The sequence below is a fragment of the Vespa velutina genome, chromosome 6 (genome assembly GCF_912470025.1).
Source record: "Vespa velutina chromosome 6, iVesVel2.1, whole genome shotgun sequence".
Lineage (NCBI taxonomy): Eukaryota > Metazoa > Arthropoda > Insecta > Hymenoptera > Vespidae > Vespa > Vespa velutina.
Window position 1 is genome coordinate 3,191,446 of NC_062193.1, and position 16,241 is coordinate 3,207,686.

Here is a 16,241-nt window from a genome sequence, read left to right on the forward strand (position 1 = left end):
ATTCAGAAAAGCACGAGCCAGCAAGCGAGCAAGTGTTCCTCCGTGACCAATGGGCTCTTCCACGCATGTGTGCGCTTCCCAATGCGATATTAATATCGCGATTATCATCTACCTATTATCGTTACTCTCCGCTCCGTACGATCCTTCAAATAAGCCTACGAAAGACACCCTCTTTTGCTTGTATGCATGGTGCTTCTCGAACGTAGGTACAAGCAATACCATATTTTTCCTATAGATATACATATTTGTATGATCGATAATGATTTTACTTAAAAAAAAAAGAAAAAAATTATAAAAAAAAAAACAAGAAAAAGTAAGGTGAGTATTCTTCAATAAAATATATTTATTAATACGTACGTACATAAAACGATGAATTTGTATGTTTTAATTAATTAAATTAATTTTCTTCGAAGGTATAATAAGAAAAAAAAAGAATGGAACATTTTGTAAATACAATTATAAATTAGTCCTTCTATATTATTTTCTCATTTTCGACGATCTACACGTTTTGCATACACTTAAACACGCGATGCAGGAGGTGTGAAAATTAAAGAATCGATTGCTCGATAACGTTGTATGAATACACCCTTCGTCATCGTGGAGACGGAACAAATCTTATTGTTCATCGACCCTTTACGAGAGAACCTATGCGTAGTCCTTACGCAAGGACTATGCGTGGTTACACGGAAACACCGGATGCTGCAGGGTGAATTCTGAATTATAGTTAAGTTTTGCGGGGATGTACTCGTAAAGGTGATTCGTTTCGGCTCTGCAAGTGTCAAAAGTTCCCCTAGTCTAATGATTTTTTTTCTAACAATAAGAGACAGTGTGTCTTATGTATTATTAATATTTCCAATCTCGCTCTCTCTCTCTCTCCCTCTCTCTCTCTCTCTCTCTCTCTCTCTCTCACTCTCTCTCTGTGATTTCTCTCGTTAACAAAGCATTCTTTAATAATTTGTCGAGAGGATAGATCGATTGCTTCTTCTTAATTAACGTAATTTTCTTGACTTTCGAACTCGTACGAATTAATTTCTAATATAAATGAAAAAAAACAAGATTGATTTTAGTAAAATTAAAAAAAAGAAAGATAAAACAATTCAGTTTGCAATTATTTATAAAATTAGGCATATTTTTTGTTAATCGAATGTTAAGCTATTTTCAAATGATCATCGAGTAGGTACTTGTTCGCAGATGAAAAATCAAGTTCTATTTTGGGCACGTGCCGTGAACATATTGCCACTGTTACATAGAAATGAATACCGTGTAACATGACACGTGACCGTCAGATACCCCATAAGCTCTTTGCACATCATTCACAGACTCTATGTGAAGAGAGTTGTATTTAACCATTAGGAGCTATTTACTTGATTTTAACAGTCAATTCATGTGAGGAGAGTATTCATTAGCAAATACGTCAGTTTTTGTTTCAAAAATAGATTCTTATAAGACTATCTGCGAAAAAAAGGAAAAATGAAAAATAAATATTAAAATTAAGCAAATGTCTTTGAAATTCCAATCGCGAAAAAAAAATAGAAAAGAGAGAATGTTATTTTCAGGAAGATGCAGGTGACACGGGTCACATGACATAATAATAATAATAATAATAATAATAATATCGGATCCCTTTTTTCCAGGAGAGATCGAAGATCCATGGTTCCCTGTTGAAAAGCCAGCCTCCACTGAGTACGACTCACTTGGCACAGGAGTTCCGCGCATATTATACTAGTCGGAGAGCCACCCCATGTGTTTAATTTAATCCAATACAATATGTCCGGTTCACCTTGCTTCTCTTACCGCTGCCGCTGCCGCTATTGCAAAGGGGTGAGTTAAAAAGAGTGGGTGGCTTTTTAAAACCATACTGATCTCGATTCACCGTGAAACCTCATCCTATTATGATCAATTTAACCCTGATTCAATCAGACAGGTTTTTTACTTTTGCGGTGTACCGCAACAAATATAGAAAATGTTTGTCTCTTTTTCATCCTTTTATTTTTATTTTTTTTTTCTTTTTTTCTTTTCTCTTCGATCTACAATAATTTGAGATCATTGGCGCAATGACTTAATTAATTATCTGTAAGAATTGTTACGTCAAATTAATAGAAAATTTTTTTTATTTCTTGAATGATTTTAAAAAATATGAAAACAAAAATAAAAATTTAACTATCTGATCTGATGTAATGATTAAAGGGATATCTACAATTTACGAAAATTATCTGGTGATTCAACGGGATTATTTTCTTAAATGAGCAGATTTACAACGTTAATCTCATTGATCTTAATCATATCTCTAAGTAGCTACTGTAATATATTCTTCTTGACATTTTCTACTTTAACGTAGACAAGAAACTTTTTGTCTCTTTATAATTATTGCAATAAATCACAAACGAATCGATAATCTTTATATGAATTTCTGTAGTACATATCAGAAAAAATGACCTTAAAGCCGAAAAAATTTAAGTACCGAAGTATTCTTAAAGTTTCAGGAATTGATAACAAAACAATTAATCGAGTACAGTTAAATCTGTATCAGAATAAGATAAAGTAAGTAGTGGAGATAGAAAAGGACAGTTATAAGTTCATTCATAACAAAATGAAGATAGTAAACCATTGAAATTACTATAGAAATAAATCGACTTTCATTGAAGATATATGCTATAGTACATTAGATATCTAAATAAATAACCTGTCAGTTACGGTGTCCTTTTTGTTTATTGCAACGTTATTCCCTATTATATTTTCAAAGAAAATTTTATCTCAATGATAAAAGTATTTATGACCTTTGTATGCTGTAACCTATATTTTTGTTACAACCAATATATGTACGTCATTGTTAATCATCTCCTAGAAATATATAATATATATTTATGAGAGTATCAATGGTATGTCCATAGATATCTCATTACAAAAATAAAGAAAGATCAAAAATTAATAACCGGGTCATTAAATTTGTTTCATATGATAAAAATATTCATTATTTGATCATATATTTATCAATTTTTAGTCTACGAAATTGTAAGATTAAAATAAACATTGTTAGTATCACGTACGCACAAGACAGATTACTTGTAACATTAGGTACAATTCGTTAAACTTAGACTATTCTATAATTACACATCACCAAAAGAAAAAAACACGAAAGATAAGCTAATTACGTATATTTAAGAAAACAAAAGGAAAGTATAACTATAAGCAACTATATTCAAATACGTCAATAAAGACCAAGAAACTTTTCTTTTTCCTTTTTTTTTCCATTTCTAAATAATTTCGATCAGTGGCAAATATCGTAAGAAAAAAGAAATACGTAATAATATTTAAAAAAAACATAAAAAATAAAAAATTAAACATTAAAAAACACGAGTGACATGAACAGAACGAAGGAGAAAAAGAATCGATAATTAATTTTTGATGAAACCATATTCCCTCCTTCGTATTTGTGGCTCTTGTTGTTTGCCATAGGGATAGAGTGCGAGGTGGTATCCTGTCAGAAGGGATGGGGTGGGGTAGAAACGGAGATGGATTTGTCGTACAGCTGTGTACACTGCTTAATGTAGGAAGCCACCTTCATCTACGAGAAAGAGAGAAAGAGAGAGAGAGAGAGAGAGAGAGAGAGAGAGAGAGAGAGAGAGAGAGAGAGAGAGAGAGAGAGAGAGAAAGAAAGAGAAAGAGAAAGAGAGAAAGAGAGAAAACAAGAGAAAAAAAGAGATTGGACCAGTGCTGGTGAGAAAGTGTCTCTAAATCTAAAGCTAACTAAGATAATTCGAACGAAACGTATGATAAACGACCATGTCAAGATTATGCCCTTTTGAGTACTTAATCAGAGCACATGCGATCTTATTTAACAACAGAAATTCTATCTGTTTTGTTCTTATATGTATATTATGTATATATGTATATATGTATGTATATATATATATATGTATATACATGTATATATATAATCATGACCTTCCGATAGTTTCGATACGTATACAGAACATCGAAATAAACTGTTACTTTCTGATGATGTTGTTTCTTTTTCTCCTTCTTTCTTTTCTTTTTTTTCGTTTCATACAATTGTGTACACTTCGTAAATTTCAACGTTAATCAATAATAAGCTACCCGTTAAATAAGATTGTGTGTCTTTCTGGAAGTAACGTCTTGTCCTTATTTTTAATCTTTCTATGTACCTGTTTCTCGACCCTGTGTTATAATATTTCATACGATCGTTTCTCTTTAACAATAACAAGAGCAAATAAAAGGATCGATTCGAGATCGATAATCGATATCTTTGGAATATCTGCCGGAATTCTCGGTAATTTTGAATTTTTCTTTTGAAACAAAGAACAATATATGCCGAGAATGATATACGGCCGGTGAATTCGCAAATTATTATCAATAACATTTTTCCTTATATACCTCATTCCGTACGATCTTTTTGTTAGGTTTAAATAATTTAAAAAGTTCATTAAATACTTGACCGTGGAAATATAAAAATATTGTTTTTTATTTTCTTTTTTTTTTTCTTTTTTTTTTTCAGAGTCAGTTGGGTGTGATAAGATAGCAAACCGGAACGAGTTACATTAATAATCTACTTGCAACGTTACGTTGTGACTCTCGAGGTAAAAAATTATTTTACACGTTCTTTTATTTTAATCATCAATTATAATTATAATTTAATCGGATATTAATAAAAAAAATCTTTGGAATATAAACGATACACTCTATTATACGTATTTGTAATTATCAAAGCTCAAATGAGATTGAAGTGTTTTGTTTTAAATTAATGTTAATCTTATATTTCGTATAGCGCATTCTATCGCGCGAATAAAAATATTTTGTTAATTAAAATATATAACATAAAACATCTATATATGGTAATAGTACGCCGAAATATTATTGTACAACTGATGGTAATACAGATTCTGTAAAGTTAAATAGATAGATGGTCCTGTTACAAATGTGTATATATATATATATGTTCACTTTGGTTATGGTTAAGTTGCGCAGACTCGTTATGGCCACATGATAAAAGAGGTGATATGTTGTATGACCAACGTTGCAAGCATCGTGGCGTATTAGACAGATTTGTCAATTAAATACAATGAGTATAATTTATTATACGTGAAAACAATGTGACATTTAACAAATGTTTATTATTATCTTACACTGAAATAGGTAGAAGATGCTAAATCGTTTACAAGGTTGATAATCGTATATATATTTATTGTAAACATTATCTCGTGTGTCTATTTTACGTAAGCAAAGTAAATGATCTTAATCTATTATAATAAATTCAGTTTTTAATATATATTTTATATAATCCATTCAACTGATTTCTATATAAATTCAGTGGCGCTATGACAACCCCTATGTGCGAAGATGTTGGGCCTTTAAGAGAATGGGCCCCACTTGCTGCGCTTTTACAAAAAATTCCTACTAAAATCCAAAATGGTTTATTCACTTATGATGTTAATTTTACTTGCATCGATGCAGTGCCTGAATTCATAGCTGTAGGAACTAATGTTGGTATTATTTATTGGTACAACAGAGAAATACAAGACCTGCAGAAACTCCGATGCGAGGTATAGTAACTAAATTAAAATAACTTTAAAAAGATATATAGTTATTATAAATATTAATGATTAAAGTAATGTTATGATTTTAGAGTATAAATTCAAAAATTACCTGTTTACGAGTTATATCAACCGTTGATTATATGGTTGCAGCTGGTAATGAACATGGAGTTGTTACAGTTTTTCAAATACCTAAAAATTTTCCTGACACATTACCTGATTGTATAAAACCAAAACAGATGAAGCAGGTATTATAGAAAAATTTTACTGTTTGCCTTTTTTTGTTTCATATAATATGATATAAAATATTTCTGCAACAAGTTACAATATTAATATATGTATTGTATTGTAAGATTGAGAAGTACAATATAAGTGGTTTACACAAAGGTGTAGTGACAACAGTTGAATGGTCCAAGAATGGGATGAAGTTATTTAGTGGAGATCAAAATGGTTTAGTGGTACTAACGGAAATTGATTTTTATATGGTATATAATCATAATTAAATTATTAGTAAATATTTTATAATATAATGTCTCGATGTATTAAATAATATCTATTTAAAACATTTACAGCATCTTTCTAAATCCATTGAATTATTAAATGAAAAATATTCTATCGTACAGCTGAACTATCAGCAGGGATTATTATTAGTTTCCACAATATTACGTACGATATTAGTAAATAGAAATGAAGGAGGAAAAGTAATACAAGTTGGTCAAAAGGAACGTAAAAAGTTAGTTTCCAATATTATTTTAAATAATAAATAAACACAGTACATAAAACTAAAGAACTAACAAAAAAATCGTTTAATACAGTTTAGGTAAGTTGGGTGCAGTATTTGGTATCCGCCAAAATCGTCCGCAAGATCTTGTAATTTATGCTAGTAGGCCCGGTTTAAGACTATGGGAAGCAGATCAAAGCGGAACAGTTTCTAAAACTCTTATATTTAAGGTACGCTTTATTTTAAGATTTAATTATAAGGAAAATTATATTTAATTGAATTCATAATAAATGTTAATGTGTGAATGTGTCCAATGAATTATAAGGAACATGATAGAAAACATTATTCACGATCATATATTTTTATAATTACAATAATTATCATTGAGCTTTTTTCTCATTGTTATTAATTTTTATAGTAATTTAAAGTTTGTTTGAAAGGATGCAATTAGGTCTGTCCACACAGAGGTAAAATTATTAAATCCTGCTCCAGAAAGTGCAAAGAGAAACCGTGGAGAGCCAACATTTGGCATAATGTTGCCATTTTGTGAAGATTTATTATTAACATATAGCGATGATATAATATATGTCGTAAATCCACGTACCATTGCTATAACATCTGTTGTAACGGACGTACGTCGAATTACTGACGTCGCTTGTACTAAGGATGAAATATTTATTTTGGAAGGAGACAGAAACATTATACGTATTGCATACTTTCCCGATACTAGTACATTTAAAGGTAAAGTGTTATCATTAGTTATAATTATATGATTGCTATATTGAATTTATAATTTTGTTTACTGTAAAAATTTTTTCATAATATTTCCCAATGCAATAGATTCCACATCACCTTTTCCCGAATTAAGTAAGTCAGTTACTGCCGGTATAATGGAACTTACTAATAAACTTAGAGAAACTACCATTATGCCAGCTATTCCATTCCATAAAATTAATCCAACTAATATAATTCAATCTGTGAGGTAAATTTTCCGCTTCATTATTTTTATAAATTATTTCCTTTCTATATAAACAATAATCAATAGTTTAACTGAGAGATGAATTATGTTTCAGTATTACATCAAATATTAACACTGGTACAGAAACAAATCTTATAGCAGATGCGGAAGAAGCTATGGAAATACCACGTGTCATTCCAATAGACTTGGATACAAGATTACTAGTGGATATTAATAAAACAGCAAAAGATGAGGAAGCAGCTAAAAAAAAAGAAGATGAAAAACAAAATTTAAGAAGACAAATATTCGATAAGATTAGTCAACAAGAATTTGAAGATGTTGTTTTCACGCCAGAAAAAAAAAATAAAAAATTACGTAGCAAGTCACAAAATAGAGATAAACCTCAAGTATTCCCTTGTAACGAGATTTATAAAGCATCTTGTTCTACTAAAAATGAAGTACAAAGCAAGATAACATATTCTTCATATCTGTCAACAAGCATTGATGATGAGTTTATGTTAACATCCAAACGAAATCTGGAATCAATTCAACGAGACGTTGAGAATAAAGAGAAATTATTAGCAGATATTCTTGATCTTGATTTATATAAATATAAAAAGGACACTGATACTACTGATAAAGGAATTGACACTAATAATTTTAATAATCTCATTGATACTGATTCACGTGTTATATGCCTATCAGAATCTTATAATTTTTCTACAGAATTAAACATTTATGAAAAGGGTGAAGATAATCAAGACAGTGATCAAACACTGACTGAATCAGGGGATGATGAAGCCAGCTATCAAACAGAGTTAAAAAAGTTGGAGGATCTTGAAGAATGTAGGAAAGAACTATTACAAAGTAAATTAAAGGATCGAGAATTAATTACTTTGGAAGATTTACAAGATACTCCACATCATTCAGAAGGAACAAACCACTCTGATCTTGAAGCTCAATTCACAGGTAAATGTCATTGATTTCTTATTAATTCAATTGTCTATTATATGGACTATAAAATTTTTATTATTATTTTATAATATCAAAAAAAAAGAACATTACATTTATTTATTTTGAATACTTATTATTATTTCAGTATTATCAGAAGAAGTGATAGCATCGGCCATTCTTGAAGATGAAGACTGGGTTGTGATTAAAACACATCCCAAATTGTAAAATAATATTGATTAATATGGATAAAAAAAATTCGTGAAAGGATTTATTTTTTAATTATTTTGCAAAATTAATTTTTAAATAATGCGACCTCCTTGTATACAACTTTGCATTTATAATAGATCAAGGATAAGGAAGTCACTTATTTTGTATACATGACAAACACGGTATAATTACAGACAAATTGTTTCTTTTGTTTTTTTTTCTTTTTTTTTTTGTAATAATGTATTATATATACTTATTTAATTTAATGTTTAAGTTTTAAACTTATGATCTAGTCCTAAATTTCAAATCTTCTTAATCAATTCTTTCAATCTCCTCACTTTATATAGAATTATTTTATAGTATTTTATTATTAAAGATTAAGCACATAACATTTTGTATGTATGTATTATATTTCAGTAATTTTTACGTTGTATTTTACTATTCACGTACTTAGCTATAATACTCTACTCTTTTGAGTTTTTATCAAATTATCATCTGTACGATTATAATACAATTTTTCATTTTAAGAAAAATATCATTGTGTATAACACTGATTATTAATTATTTTAAACTATTGCTTGTGATTATTTTCTAAAAAAAAAATATTGGCAATAATTATATTAATGAATTTAAATATCATTATGATTACATGTAAAAAAAAAAGCAAAAATATCTGTAAGCATGTAAACAAGATACTGTTACAAATGATAAAAATACAAGTGTTATATAAAATGTAATAAACCAGACATAATATGATTATTAATTTCTAAAATGAATTATTTTTAAAACGTTTTAATTTTTGATTTATATGTATTTATTTTTCAATTATTTACATTACATTGGTATTCTCCTAAATTGGATTTACGGTTTCTTACTTTGTTGCGAATAATAAGTAAAAAACGTTTAAACTGCAGTCTGAATAATGTCTGAATATTTTTTAATCTTACTAGCAACACTCATATCTACATACTTATCACCGATAGATACGATCATTCCACCGATGATCGATGAATCGACTTTGGAAGTAAGTTTAATAGTCTCACCTTTTTTGAGGAAAGATTTTAGAGCCGATTCTAATTTACCTTTAGTTTCAGCATCTAATGCTTTTGCAGTAGTTACTTCACAAACTACTTCTCCTCTATTCGCAGCCATAATAATTTTATATGAATTAGAAATTTGATTAAATTTTGCAAGTCTACCATTCTCTGCTAATAAAATTAACAAATTCAAAGTAGCTGGATTAAGAGTTATCTTGCTTCCAATAGCCTGAAGTGCATCGGCCTTAAATTTACGCTTTATTGTAGGATCATTTATAAATTCTGCTAATTTAACATCTGTCTTCATCAAACCCTGTTAAGAAAGATATGATGTCTATTACAAATAAAATAAATAAATGTTATAAAACAAATAGTGACATATATGAGAATGCATTTCACTTAAACACTTATTCAATGTATGGATTTATTAATAATTTTAACTAAATATTTGTATTTAAATACCTGTAATTTATCTATATCTTGTTCGATCTTGTCAAGTGATTTTTGTTTGCTTCCAGCAGAGAAAAGCGCAGTAGCATATCTTCCTTCTAAACCGAATAATTGTACTGGTGGCTATGATGAAATAATAATTTTCATGAATGATTGATAAATATGACAAACACGAAACTTAAATGACAATAAAAATGATTGTATGTACAAAAAAATGTAATTATATAATTTTACAATATTGGTTAAAGAAAAATATACCTTCACCAATTGTTGTACGGTAGAAGAGGATGAAAATGATCGAACCTGAAATAATTCTAAATATAATTTCTAAATATAAATATAAAATAATATTATTCTTTCTAAATTTACATTTACATATATTTAAAAAGTACATTTGTAATAAAATTATTAAAATATTTGAATGATTTCGACTTGAAAGACGTTTGAAAGATTTTTCGAATATTTTCAATTATTTATAAAAAATTATATAATAAGATTAAAATAATAATTACTTACAATTACTCTACTAGCGATCATTTTTACAGATGTTTTATTCGAGACAAAACTAATTCGTCTCTCTTTTACGGATTATATCCATATATTATGTAATATATAGAACGTATAGCACGAGTCAATTTCACAGTACATATCACACCCTACATATCATAACAGAACTCTCTTCTAGAATTCGCCATTCTGGATATTTCCATGAAAGAAATTTGAACATTCGACCAATCAGATACAGTTTATAGTATTCGTTTACATTGTATTCAATCGTAATTCGCTTTATAATAATAAAATATCAATCTAAATGATCACGATTTTTCACCTAATTTTTATTCATAACAAATATTACGGAATAATATGCAAAAAATAAACATTAATTATATATTTATTTATAATCGATATCAATATCTTGAAACATGTCTCGAAAGTCATGCGAGTTTGCAATAATGACATTATATGAATATTTTAAAAAATTATTTGAGACATAAAAGAATTTTTATAAATCCTAAATCGTTCCGTTTGTATTTACAAAAAGAATTATAATGAAATAAAACAGCATTAAACCTACAAACAATAGAAACATTCAATTCGGACATTTTCTAGACGATATATTTATAAGAATTATATTTATAAAAGTTTACTAATTTATGATCTATATAAATATAAGGGAGTATCATTTATACAAATTTAAATATTGTAAAATAAAACATTTATTTATCATTGTAAATCTTATTGTTTTATATTAAAACTTCTTATTTAATTCTTACAAATATGAGATTTATGATCAAGATAGAGATATGTATATATACTTGAAATCGATTGATATGCTGTTATTACTAATATATATTCTTACTTTTAATGATGCGATAATCACATTTTGTATAATTCAATACTTGCGTGCGTATAATTGAAAAATTAAAACTCATCGAACTGTTAGAAAATGCAAATTAATAATAAGCAGTCGTACTCGTTGAATCTAATGTATCAACGTAGAAAGCAACGTATTAGTTCAACGCCGGTTTTCGATAGATGGCTCTCTTAATAGTTGTTCTTATGGTTTTAAATAATTAATTAGCCTTTTAATTATTATTTATTTATTTTTTCATGAACTTATAGGTGTCTTCAAAATTGAAGAGTGTAATTTTAGAGAGAAATCAATTATATTAATTTTATGTAATTTTTTTATTTTGATACAAGTTTATCTTAAAACAATTTATAATATAAAGGAAAATGACAGTTTCAACAAATTCAAGATGTATAAAAAATAATTAATTAATAATATATTAGATTTAGAAACAGTTAGTTGTTCTTATATAAAATATTATATATTTATCTTTATAATGGCAAGTACTAATGAATTTGGGCCAGATTCTGGTGGTAGAGTCAAGGTATTTTAGGTTATATTTCTATTAGAATAGTCTTAATAGATGTTAAATTTTAAAATATATTAGGATATTTTTGTTACAATATTTAATAAAATTTTAATAATTATTATATATCTAGGGTGTTACCATAGTTAAACCTATAGTTTATGGAAATATTGCTCGTTACTTTGGAAAAAAAAGAGAAGAAGATGGTCATACACATCAGTGGACTGTGTATGTAAAACCATATCATAATGAGGATATGTCAACATATGTTAAGAAAGTACATTTTAAGTTACATGAAAGTTACAATAATCCTAATCGTATTGTGACAAAACCCCCTTACGAATTGACAGAAACAGGTTGGGGAGAATTTGAAATTGTCATTAAAATATATTTTCATGATCCAAATGAACGACCTGTATGTATATACATATATGTTATTGTATAAAATATGAAAGATTTTTAATAACATTTTTTTTTATTAAATGTTGTTATTTTAGGTCACTATATATCACATATTGAAATTATTTCAATCTACTCCTGAGATACAGCTTGGAAAGAAAAGTTTAGTATCAGAATTTTATGAAGAAATAGTTTTTCAAGATCCTACAGCATTAATGCAGCATTTATTAAATACTACTAGACCTATTACAGTTGGAACTTGGCGACACAATACAGATTGTACGTATAAGATTAAATATTACAATATAGAAATTTAATTGGTAAATTAAATATTCTTCGTATGTATTTGATTTCTGTGATATTTTTATAATACTCTTACCAAATAGTTGAAGTTAAAAAGGAGTCAACGATAAAAGCACTCATAGAAGCTCGTACAAAAATAAGATTACAAGTAATAGAACTGAAAGAAAAATTGACATTGGCTAAAGAAACCATATCTAAATTTAAAGAAGAAATAGCTAAGATTTCCAAGGCAGGTGGAACTTTATCAGTAACTTGATATTTTTACATATTACTATTATAATTATTGGTTAAGAATAAAGTTAAGTTATGGTTAAGAGTGAAACATATGTAAACAAATAAATAAAAATAAAAAATATTTGTACATAAACCACTAATTTTTTGTTTGTTTTTTTCTTTTTCTAATTAAAAATTGTTGAACTATGAAGTATAAAGCATTATCAATAATACTATTGATTCATATCGAATTTTCGATTATTACATTCGATATAACGCACGAACTTTCTGATTGGTCAATTTTAAAAAGACCGCCATAAATATCTACTCTTCACACGACAATCATATTCGAAAATTCGAGACACAACACGACCGACATAATTATTATGAATTAATTTAATCATGTCAGGAATTTGTAAGCAAGTATTACGATCATTGAAACCAGGCGCCGTAAATTCTTTAGTTATTGGAATTATTATTAATAGTTTGAATGTGAGAACATTTGATGCTTCTCGAACAAGATGTACGAATTGGCATTGTTTTTTTTTTACGAACATTTTAATGTATTTATTAAATATGATCGTTTAATAATTTTTAAACAAATTTGTTGCAGTTAACAATGGCGAACGTGCAGTTTGGACATTTACATTACGAGATTCCGAAGAAGATTTTATTAATGTAACTGTATGGGGTACAGTGGAATTTGTTAAAAAATTAGTTGCCACTTTTCGTATAGGTACCATAGGTTTGTACAATTCATTATCATTTGATATAAAATATAATTATAATAATTAATGAGAGGTAGTAAAATATTGTTACTAATATTCAAGGAAACTTAAACATTGCGATTAGATATTTTATTATTCAAACAATAAGGCAGTATAGATAAGCACCACGTAAATGGATATGTAATTTTTAAAAAATACTGTTCTTATGGAAAATGATAATAAGTTATTTTATTAAGTTTAAGTTAAAAAATTATTTTATAGAAGTCATTTTATATAGTTATTTATTTAATAATTTAATTAATTTATTATATAAATTTATTTTTTAATATTATGAATAGATTAAGATATTCATACCAATATTCAAGGAAACTTAAACATTGCTATTAGATATTCAACTATTCTGATAACAAGGCCGTGTAGATAAACACAATTTGCCAAGTAGGTGCATGCGAGTGGTTCTTTAAAAATATGTATACTATATTATGTCATAAGTTATTTTATTATTATTATTGCATATTATATTATTATTATTATTATTATCATTATTATATAATTATACACATTAAAATATTATTACAGTTGAAGTGATAAATGCGAAAATTATAGCTCGACAAGCAGAGGATAGAGACGAAATGTTTGTACCTCTTGTATCAATTCCATATAAATTAATAGTGAACGAAGGTATCGCACTTATACAGAAACACGATGCACCTACACAACATATCTATGAGAAATTATTGACAATACCGACTAGAAGCGTGAAAAGTTTGCAAACTTTAAAATTTCTATTGCATCAAATAGAAAACTTATGCGATCAATACGTCGACATTTTGGTCGTGATTACGTTTGTACGTTATCTTATTTTTTTTTTTTAAATTCAAAAACAATCTTTCAATCATTATTATTAATATTGAGTTTAGGTAAGCGGAGAGCGTAATATAGTTACACGAGATGGTAGAAAGTTAAAATGTCGCAATTTCGAAGCAACGGATGGGTCAAGCGACTCGTCAATTGTTTTTATACTTTGGGAAAACGAATGGGTAGAAAGAGCAGCTTCATGGCAACCAAAATATACGGTTCTTTTTCTAGCAGACGCTCGTATCATTTTTGATAAATTCAAAAAGAAAATGGTCATAAGTATAGGTCCTATATTACTTTTTCTATTATATTGCTCTTTTATATTATATTTTTTATATTTCTCATATTATATCATCTAATACATCAACAATATAATATAATTTATTCATTTAGTAAGGAGAACACTGATCATAGAGAATCCCAATATACCAGAGACGGAACTCGTAAGAAAAGCGGTAGATCATTACTGTCGAGATGTTCTTTCTACGGATTCTTTTGCAGTACCTAATCGTGAGAATAAATTTTTTCTTTATACTCTTTTGTATAAAATAAGATCAGTAAGATTGTAATTTTACAATCGTAATAAAATAGCCGATACGATCGTCACGGTGATGACTATAGAAGAAATTTCAGAACGATTAAATCAAGGAACAATCGTCAAAGACGGAAGATTACAATTTGCAACTATCTTGAAAGCTATTGTAACCGACATGAATGTAGACGATACTAATCCTGGTTTAATATCAACGAGATGGTATTCTTATTTCTATCAATATAATTTTCTAATAAGTATATATATATATATATATATATATATATATATATATATATATATATGATGAAAGTAATCATCATTGAATTTACAGTGCTTTATGTAAAAAACCGGTGGTCGAAAATCGTGATTCTTGTATGAATTTGGATTGTCCATGTGGCAACGGTACTCGTGCACCATTTAATGCAACGACCATCAATGTGAAAGTAAATTTAAAAGACGATTCTGGATATCTAATTGGTTGTAGATTAAGTGGAGAAGGCGCGGAATGTGCTTTTAGTTGCACAGCTGCTGAATTTCAGGTAAAAACTTTATCACAAAATTTTGAATTAGAATTTTACAGAAAAGAAAGGGAATCGAACAACAATAACAATAAATTAAAATTCTTTTCTAATTAGAGTGAACATTTAACTGATATAAATATTTTGACGCGATTGATTCTTTTTGTTACCTTCTTATTATTTCAATCGTAACGTATTTGTATTCACATTTAGTTAAAACGTGTATAGAATACAGAGTATAAAGAATACCAAAATAGAAATGGTTAACCGGTTTCCTATATATTACTGATACGTATCGTTACACAGCATATGTATACGCGTATATATATATACATACGAGGTCAAGAGGTCTTTTTCATTCATCAGATATGACTGGACACGGCATATTTTTTTTTATCTCTGATTATTTTATATCTCAATGTACTTTTGAAATAAAAATTTCGAATGAAATTGGTAATATGATTAATACATATTTCTATTTATACGATATACAGGCTATGACAGTAACTCAGCGGGCAGATTTAAAATGGAAATATATCTTGGAAAAATGTGACATACGTTTACACGTGTTAGGACCGACGTCTCTCTTCCCTCGTGCTTTATATAATATTTTATCTATTCGACCAATCACCGAAGAAAACATGGAACAGAATCAACCGGATGAAACTCATAACATTTAAAAATATATATAAAAAGATAATACAAGGATATAAGACAAGTAAAAAAGAAGAAAACAAAAAAGATAAAAAAAATAAAAGGCAGTTTTAATAAAGAATGTTCTTTTTTTTTATTTATTTTTTTTTCTTTCTAATACGTACAAATATGAGAAACATACAACTTTTAATCTATCTTAATTTTATATCTTACTTTACGAATATATAACTTTTTTTTGTCATTTCTGTTATTATAAATAATCAATCGAATATTATTT

General features: G+C 27.7%; 4 protein-coding genes across 7 annotated transcripts; 3 read left to right on the forward strand and 1 right to left on the reverse strand.

Annotated features, from left to right (window-relative positions):
* Positions 1-4,099: 4,099 nt before the first annotated feature.
* LOC124949757 (WD repeat-containing protein CG11141) lies at positions 4,100-8,638 on the forward strand. 4 transcript variants are annotated; one of them, XM_047495423.1, is made up of 11 exons: positions 4,100-4,291; positions 4,517-4,598; positions 5,330-5,561; positions 5,645-5,800; positions 5,906-6,037; positions 6,125-6,285; positions 6,368-6,503; positions 6,714-7,014; positions 7,114-7,255; positions 7,347-8,200; positions 8,331-8,638. In XM_047495423.1, the coding sequence occupies exons 3-11, from the start codon at positions 5,337-5,339 to the stop codon at positions 8,408-8,410; spliced, it is 2,187 nt and encodes a 728-aa protein (XP_047351379.1). In that variant the 5' UTR covers positions 4,100-4,291; positions 4,517-4,598; positions 5,330-5,336; the 3' UTR covers positions 8,411-8,638. The 4 variants fall into 4 exon arrangements, with proteins under 4 accessions (XP_047351379.1, XP_047351380.1, XP_047351377.1 ...); XM_047495424.1 differs by lacking the exon at positions 4,100-4,291 and adding an exon at positions 4,389-4,403; XM_047495421.1 differs by lacking the exons at positions 4,100-4,291; positions 4,517-4,598 and adding an exon at positions 4,966-5,243.
* Positions 6,612-10,555, reverse strand: LOC124949759 (ATP synthase subunit O, mitochondrial). The gene is made up of 4 exons (XM_047495426.1): positions 10,396-10,555; positions 10,138-10,182; positions 9,892-10,002; positions 6,612-9,742 (listed from the first exon to the last, which is right to left on the reverse strand). Exons 1-4 carry the CDS (start codon positions 10,414-10,416, stop codon positions 9,296-9,298), a joined length of 624 nt encoding a protein of 207 aa, XP_047351382.1. The 5' UTR covers positions 10,417-10,555; the 3' UTR covers positions 6,612-9,295.
* Positions 10,556-11,374: 819 nt separating this feature from the next.
* On the forward strand, positions 11,375-12,832 carry LOC124949758 (YEATS domain-containing protein 4). Its single transcript, XM_047495425.1, has 4 exons — positions 11,375-11,774; positions 11,890-12,171; positions 12,254-12,434; positions 12,542-12,832. The coding sequence occupies exons 1-4, from the start codon at positions 11,727-11,729 to the stop codon at positions 12,712-12,714; spliced, it is 684 nt and encodes a 227-aa protein (XP_047351381.1). The 5' UTR covers positions 11,375-11,726; the 3' UTR covers positions 12,715-12,832.
* A 241-nt stretch (positions 12,833-13,073) lies between these two features.
* LOC124950206 (meiosis-specific with OB domain-containing protein) lies at positions 13,074-16,000 on the forward strand. The gene is made up of 8 exons (XM_047496635.1): positions 13,074-13,194; positions 13,285-13,416; positions 13,979-14,247; positions 14,320-14,542; positions 14,651-14,767; positions 14,849-15,011; positions 15,124-15,331; positions 15,805-16,000. Exons 1-8 carry the CDS (start codon positions 13,074-13,076, stop codon positions 15,988-15,990), a joined length of 1,419 nt encoding a protein of 472 aa, XP_047352591.1. The 3' UTR covers positions 15,991-16,000.
* The last annotated feature ends 241 nt before the right edge of the window (positions 16,001-16,241 follow it).

Coding starts and splice junctions, on each gene's coding strand:
- LOC124949757 (XM_047495423.1), top strand. CDS start 5,337: ATGACAACCCCTATGTGCGAAGATGTTGGGCCTTTAAGAGAATGGGCC. Junction 6,504..6,713: donor CTAAAACTCTTATATTTAAG/GTACGCTTTATT, acceptor TTTGTTTGAAAG/GATGCAATTAGGTCTGTCCA. Junction 8,201..8,330: donor TCTTGAAGCTCAATTCACAG/GTAAATGTCATT, acceptor TTATTATTTCAG/TATTATCAGAAGAAGTGATA.
- LOC124949759 (XM_047495426.1), bottom strand. CDS start 10,416: ATGATCGCTAGTAGAGTAATT. Junction 10,183..10,395: donor TGATCGCTAGTAGAGTAATT/GTAAGTAATTAT, acceptor GAATTATTTCAG/GTTCGATCATTTTCATCCTC. Junction 10,003..10,137: donor CCGTACAACAATTGGTGAAG/GTATATTTTTCT, acceptor ATTTCATCATAG/CCACCAGTACAATTATTCGG.
- LOC124949758 (XM_047495425.1), top strand. CDS start 11,727: ATGGCAAGTACTAATGAATTTGGGCCAGATTCTGGTGGTAGAGTCAAG. Junction 11,775..11,889: donor ATTCTGGTGGTAGAGTCAAG/GTATTTTAGGTT, acceptor TTATATATCTAG/GGTGTTACCATAGTTAAACC. Junction 12,172..12,253: donor ATGATCCAAATGAACGACCT/GTATGTATATAC, acceptor TTGTTATTTTAG/GTCACTATATATCACATATT.
- LOC124950206 (XM_047496635.1), top strand. CDS start 13,074: ATGTCAGGAATTTGTAAGCAAGTATTACGATCATTGAAACCAGGCGCC. Junction 14,768..14,848: donor TTCTTTTGCAGTACCTAATC/GTGAGAATAAAT, acceptor GTAATAAAATAG/CCGATACGATCGTCACGGTG. Junction 15,012..15,123: donor GGTTTAATATCAACGAGATG/GTATTCTTATTT, acceptor TTGAATTTACAG/TGCTTTATGTAAAAAACCGG.